Raw genomic sequence first — 7,659 nt, forward strand, 5'->3', positions numbered from 1 at the left:
GAACCAATGCACGCAGACAGATGCAGAGTGAACCCACACAGAAACACATGCGCATACATGCACACGGCAATTTATCGAGGGCGTCACAATTATCAACCCGTTTTTTGGGGGGGGTTAATCGTTTGATTAATCGATTTATCGATTATCTTGACAGGCCTAATTACAAACAATATATGACATATTTAAGCAAAGATGATAAATCACGTCAGGGACTCTTTAAGGAGTATTCATAGATAACACCCCGCTGCACTAAAAAATTCCCCTTCAAAATAAAGGGACAAAGTGTGTTTGCTTTTCAACCACGGTCTTCTCGGGAGCAACAAACTGGTTGTGTTTTTCGGTTGTGTCTGCTGAGAGCGTATCCAAGCGAGCGGGGGAGCTGTGATTGTCTTTGTGCTTTCTTATCTGCGGCCAACAGCTGTTCCAGAAACTGAAGAATCTGATGAGGCCTTATTCTGTGGAGTTTGAGTCGCCGCTGGAGCTTTCTGCGCAGGGTGAGCAAACACACACCCACGGAAAAAACACACCCAATGGGCCGAGCGCTTAATACTTCACAGATACTTTATGGAGAGCTCAGAATAGATCCTATGTTTATTTTATGGGATGGGGTTTTTGGTCCACCATGACGTGTCAGCCAGTCTTTTGTACCCATGAAGTGAGGAAGACGGGAACACATAAACACACTTCTTTTCAGAATATTGCAAATGGATTCACTTTTCTTTTTTTAAATCTAATTTTTTGTTAACAAAAATGACATATAACATTGTTAGAGCCCTCTAGACATGAAATAACACCCCTATAGTCACCTTTACACTGCTATTGTTTCTTGTTTACAACACATTGCAACTCTTATGCTGCAGGGACTCGAGATGTCCGCAAGCTCAAATTGATTTCTTCTAAACTTAAGAAAAAAACAAAAACTTACCACTTCCACATGGAATGGAAGGAGAACTTTTTTTCATTCTATCACATGGGACATGCCATGGCTGACTTCATGCAGTGTTAAGGTAATGTCATGTAAGCTCATGTGTCCATGTTTTGCATCATTACTGCTGCAGAGTGACCACAATAGTACATATCCCTTGTATTTCAATATTTTTGAACTACTACTACTACTAATAATAGACCACAGTCTACCAACAAACAGCCATCACTAATGAATTCATACAATATCGCAAGGGAAAGATAATTTAATCCTGATATTGCGAGGGACAACTGTAATATCAAATGAATAATACAGATAATAATACAGATTTTTTTTAATAATAAGCTTTAGTTACAAACATGAATTTGTGGTATTGAATATGGTTATGAAAATAGATCTTCAAAGCATTCAAAATAATGCAACAAAGTATTGCTGAATTTACTTTTTTATTACACAGCATGACCAACAATATTGTTTGGCTTTTGTAACAAACCTCTGTGAGTCAGGTCCCTAATCCAGTAAAAAAGACAATAAAAGTCATTCCAATAAAAGAATCAGTTGGAAAAAATGGGCGTGCAAAAGACTTTTAGTGTAGGACATAAGCATTTGATCTATTGATCTATAAGCATTTGACATGCTTATTGATCAATGCTTATTGATCTATAAGCATTTGACATGCTTATTGATCAATTTGCGGTGATTTAGAATATATGACTTTTTTTTAAACAAGCTCTCTTCAACGTAATAGTAATTTATTGACGGCCCCTAGTATAAACAACCAGCGGTTAGAGCGGCACGTCCCGTGCGAGCTCCCCGCACCATGACACAGCAGTCCTGTCATTTAGCTTTCTGTTTATAAAATACAGTAAAAATGGGCATATGTCACACATACTAGTTGCAAATGGTGATTATTCATGATTAATTAATTTGAAAACTGTGATTAACTTCATCTAAAAAAAATGTTTATCATTTGACAGCCCTAAAAAACACAACGTATTCTCATTAGTATTTTTTATCCTGCAAAAATATATTTTTTCTTCATAATATTGCAAGCATAATTTAATTTTTGTCAATTTAATTTCAATATGACAAAAATGACTACTTCTTTCTGATATTAGAACTCTTTTCTCAAGAAAAAACATTCTTAATAACTCATAACATGATTTAACTTAATAACTCATAACACAAATAAAATAAAAACACTGCTTTATTTTTGTAAGGAATTTAAAAAATCAGATTCATTAGATTCAGATTGTTTTATCCAAAAAAATTATAGAATATTTTATTATTCTAAAATATTAACATTTTCGAACTCTCAGCTTCTTTTTTTCCATATAATATTTTTATTTATATTATTATTATTATTACAATACATCTATTTTTCTAATACTGCATGAAACATTATTTTTGCAAGATCAAAACTGGACAACTCTTTTTTCATAGCATATTGATTATTGACTATTATATTGACTTTATTATATTGACTATTCTTGTTATGTTGGAACATTGTGAGAAACATTCACAACTTTATTCTGGAAAAATCTCGTAAAACTGTTTCTTATAGTTGTTATAATTATTTCTAAATCACAACTTTTCTTGCAATTCTTGCAAAATTGACTTTTTGACTTTTTTCTTGGAATTAAAAAAACCGATATATTCTGATAAGATAAAATGGAAAAAAACACCACTTTTTCCGCCCGTAATAGTACAAGTTGTTTGTCATATAAAGAAAAAAGCTTTAAGTGCACAAAACTTAGAGCCTCACACTGTAGAGACTGTACTTTCACTCTCAGCCACACGGGGGCGGCAGATTACCAGTAGTCCGCTCATCATAGTCCTTTTTTATTTATGGATAGCGTTTGTATGGAAAGGAGTACTTAGTTTGAGAGTACAGAACGTGAACAAATATATTGTGAGCACAAGAAGAACAGGAAGTGAAATATCTAAACATGTTGTGTCCCCTGAAGGCAAAGAGATGATCGAGATGTACTTTGACTTCCGGCTGTACCGCCTTTGGAAGACACGTCAGCATTCCAAACTGTTGGACTATGAGGACTTTTTGTGACGAAAGACACCAGAGAGAGGAAGAGGAAGGTGAGGATGACGTTGCTTAACGGGCGCGGTGGAGCCCTCTAGTGCCACGGGGACTATCTCTCTTATCACACAACTTTCATCCTAACCAGGGATGGACTTTTATTCCCTATATAAAAGAAAAAACAGGTAGGGAGATGGACTATTACCCTCTGAAGAGTCAACTATGAGGCTAGTATCGTGCCGTGGTGCGTATGATCCATGACTAATCCATACATCCCTACAGTACATCCATACATGGTGTCTGTCGTGTATGAATAGATTCCAGAGTAGAAGCCTGGTCAGATGCATCCTTTATTTTCCATGTGCATTGCTGTGCCCTTCCTTTTCTTCTCTTCTTCTCTTCTAACTCAGGTTTTTAGCCATCAAGTAACAATTGTGTCTCTTGGCTCAGCATATTGTAATCGCCAGTGTGTGAATGTGTTTGCTTACCGTGGGAAAAAAAAGCAGCTCAATGTATTTATTCACTTTCCTGCTGTGATGTCAAGAAGGATGTAATAGCCATCCATCAAATTGTTGCCGTACAGATTCCCCCAAGAATAGAAATACCGTAAATTCCAGTGTATAAGCCACACCCACTAAATTTAGAGGAAAAAACAGATTTGTACATAAATAAGCCACACGTGTCCACGTCATAAAATGGCATATTGTGGTGCGCACGAGTGAGGACTAGGCAGCCCATTGGAAATTGCAAAAGGTCATTACCCAATATGACAGTCACGACAACATTAAACTCATCACACAGCAACTTAACACTCAAAAGGTAAACCTCAGAAATATACAAATATGTACCAATACAAGTTTAAAATGGAAAAAACATTTTAAAGTTTTCCCATAATGCATTTTGTTTGAGGAAAGCATTTATTTGGAGGACAAGCAGCATAGAAAATGGATGGATGGCGTTGCAATACTGCCTTTGTCCACCAGAAGGAGTCAGAGGAGCCCAGTGCCCAGAGGGAGGCTGACGTCATTGCAGCGCCCCAATGAATGCGTTGCTCAGACGCAATGCGCATTATGGGAACCATTTAAAAGAGTCGTTTTTCCATTTTAAACTCGCATTGGTACATTTGTCAGGTATACCTTTGAGTGTTAAGTTGCTGTGTGATGAGTTTAGTGTTCTTTGTAAGACGACACCCTGAGTCAGACTGTTATGTTTTTATACTGTCATACATAATGACCTCCTGCGATTTCCAATAGGTTGACAAGCTCGTTGTGAGTGCACTGCCAAAGAAAGCGCTATCTGTGAGGAACACACTATTTAAACAAGTAGTAGTAGTAGTAAAAGTAAAGGAGATGTCATGAGATTCGAATTTAGCCATAAATTAGCCGTATTGCTGTACAAGCCACAGGGTTCAAAGTTTAAGAAAAAAGTAGCGGCTTATACACCAGAATTTACGGTACCCACCCCCAAAAATCCCTCGATACACCCTTAGGGATGGGCATTTATCTAAATTCCCTTGCAGGACTAACAATCTTTTTTAGGGGGGGTTAAATTAAGTTAATCAAGTTATACATTTTACTAGAGATGCACGATCTTTTTTTTTTTTCAAACCGATACCGATAACTTTGTTTCTCAAGACCAACATGATACCGATAATAGATGACTTTTTATATCTACTTTTTTACTTAAATTTAAGTGAGGAGAACCGGAGTATAGAGCGGGAGGAGCCACCTGGCATGTCCCAGCAAGGTGCACTGCATTCGGGCACACGCTCCGAGTAGCCGGTGTGACGCCACAGAGGTCTCTGGCAAACCTTTTGCACTTTTCAAATGCCGTGGCACTGGCGTTTCATGTGGCTGATAAGGTTTTTTTGTGTGCTCGATGTGTTTTTTTTCGACTCATTGCAAAGCATTTGGTACTGCGGTACTTCCGCTTAAAGTGAATGTTTGTTTACAAGCGAGGTCAGGGGAAGTTACGACAGGCAGGGAAGTTAACGTCACAGGCAGGAGAAAAAAGGAGCGTTAGATTTGCCCACCCGCACAGTACAGGCAATCTCGCCTCATTGGAGCATTTTTTTAAATGATCGGTTACCAGAGCTATTTTTATGTTATCGGATTTATGATGATATGATGATGTCATAATTCCCTCATATCGTCCCGATTATTAGCGTGCACCCCTACTTACTACCTACTTACCTTCAGCTCCCAAAATGCTCATAAAAATGTAATATATAAACTTTTTTTCCCCGCTTCACCACATCTTTTCAACAACTTCAATCATAGATAGTCTTTTTAGTACTTAATAGTTTGAACAAAAACAAAATATGCCATTTTTATTCAATGTACACTTTTTACCCTCGTTTCCTAAAAGATCCCTGTCTGAAATGTGTCAAATATATATATTATTTTTATTTTTCACCACATCAGATCATTTCAGCAATCATTTTTACGCCCTTTTTTGTTTGCTATTAGCCCCCCCCCAAAAAAAACAATATACAATATTTTCCCCAAAATTGTGCAGAGTGGAATATTTGGTATGTGTTTATTACAGCCTTGACTAGGTCAATAATTGATAACATGACATTAATCTTGGTGTACAGTAATCCCTCGTTTCAGGCGGTTCATTGGTTCCAGCCCCGACCGTGATAAGTGAATTTCCACCAAGTAGGATTCCTTTTTTATAAATAGAAATATTTTCGTAGTTATGGCATAGAAAACCCATTTATTAACTTCTAAATGTGTGGGGGGGGTTTTATTAGAGCCCTTAGACATGAAATAACACCCCTATAGTCACCTTTACATTCGTATTACCCAATATAGTAGACATCATCAAAGAAAATAAGCCATTTAAGACAGTTTACCTTGTAGGGAAGCCGAATCGATGGAGGACAGGAAGTGCTTGCAGGGGTTCAGAGTTGAGTTTTAGGTTATTGTGGGCTATGGCTGCAACAGTAACCCTGTTTATGATTATTATGATCATTTAAACCTGCAGTAAACGCCTGTTGTTCAAGTCTGGTGCTTCAGTGGCGGTCTCAACACACAATTACTGACACCTAGTGACCAATGTAGAATACTACATCCACAAGTTGGTGATCTTAATGGCTTAGAGCCTTCTCTCGTTTATCAATGCTAATAAATTGAATATTTTTGTTGTTAGAGCATAGAAAACCTGTTTATAACATTATTAGAGCTCTCTATACATGAAATAACACCCCTATAGCCACCTTTAAACTCCTATTGTTCTTTGTTTACACCCGATTACACAGCTATTATGCTACAGGGACGGCTGCTAACCATCCATCCATTTATTTTCTATGCCTCTTCTCCTCATTGGGAGGTATCCTATCCCAGCTGACTTCGGGCGACAGGCGGGGTACACCCTGGACTGGTCGCCAGCCAATCACAGGGCACATACAGTCTATTTTCTATGCCTCTTCTCCTCATTGGGAGGTATCCTATCCCAGCTGACTTCGGGCGACAGGCGGGGTACACCCTGGACTGGTCGCCAGCCAATCACAGGGCACATACAGTATAGACAAACAACCATTCACACTCACATTCATACCTAGTTGCACCGCGATCTAGCAAGGGACGACTGTAATATTTTTGGACCAATTTTGGTGTTTTTTTTAAACTGTACTTTTTACCTTTATGTTGCAAAACGGTCCTTTTGAATGAATCGATGATTATGCCCATCCCTAACTTTTTTTTGTTGTTGTGGGGGGTGTGTACAGAAGGTGAAATAAAAAGGGCTTGGACGAGAGTGAACATTGAAAAAGCTGAAATAGAAATCCTTGTGAACTGAAATACAATAAAAGGGCAACTCCATAAATAAAAGCATGTGTTTGTGTTTACAATGAATATTTTCTTCATATGTTGTCTTTGAGCTGAGTGAAGAAACATTGCTGGTAAAAACATACATGCTGATACAGTAGGGATGCTCCAATCAGGGTTTTATACTGCCAATTCCGATACCGATCACATGGATTCACTGTACGTTTTTTCCAAAAGCCCCTGGCAAATAGGTAATTTTTTTCCCCTGTTATTTGTGTGAAATGATTTTTGTACTATTTGAAACAAACCTGAATTTCATTTGATGCAATTTTTGGATTAATACCAATACATGGGAAATAAAATGTTCAATAACGTATTTTTTTTAGTTCAAGATAACAAAATGAACAGAGTAAAATGATACAAACTCATTCAATACCAAAGCTACCGTAGTCTTTTAGCCGTAGTTTTTATAAACCCGAACGCCCCATCCTAACAACATATTTATACATCTTTTACGTCTTTTTTTGTGAGACAGGCAAAAAGAGGTGATGACGCAACTCTCCGCTAATGCATTTCACTTCACAGCAATTTTAAGCCACAAAGACGGCCACAAGGTGGCAGAAGTGCACTTGATAAGAGCTCGGCAGAGATCATGTGGACGGAAAAATCACACATGACAGGAAGGAGGATTAAGGGAGCGTGGAGGAGTGTAGCGTGCAGAAGGTTACGCATTGTAGGGACATTTTAACGCATGCACAAGCACACATGCGTGCACACACATAGTTCAGTTCCAAATGTGAAAATTGTAAATAGTTCATGGTGTTATATTTGTAATAAATAGTTATTTTGATGTCAAACAACCCCTTTTTTGTGCTGTTTATGTTGGTATAGTTGTTTAGCTATTTGAGCTGTCTCAAAAGAAAAAAATA

The 7,659-nt window shown here is 37.7% G+C and overlaps 1 protein-coding gene across 1 annotated transcript in view; it reads left to right on the plus strand.

The window, feature by feature from the left end:
• Positions 1-4,058, plus strand: part of nsmfa (NMDA receptor synaptonuclear signaling and neuronal migration factor a) — a 44,652-nt gene extending 40,594 nt beyond the window's left edge. The window contains 2 exon segments of the mRNA XM_054758156.1: positions 419-494; positions 2,893-4,058. Of these exon segments, the coding sequence (XP_054614131.1) occupies positions 419-494; positions 2,893-2,990 (174 nt within the window). The 3' untranslated portion in view covers positions 2,991-4,058.
• The last annotated feature ends 3,601 nt before the right edge of the window (positions 4,059-7,659 follow it).

Source organism: Dunckerocampus dactyliophorus, chromosome 17, assembly GCF_027744805.1.
Source record: "Dunckerocampus dactyliophorus isolate RoL2022-P2 chromosome 17, RoL_Ddac_1.1, whole genome shotgun sequence".
NCBI lineage: Eukaryota > Metazoa > Chordata > Actinopteri > Syngnathiformes > Syngnathidae > Dunckerocampus > Dunckerocampus dactyliophorus.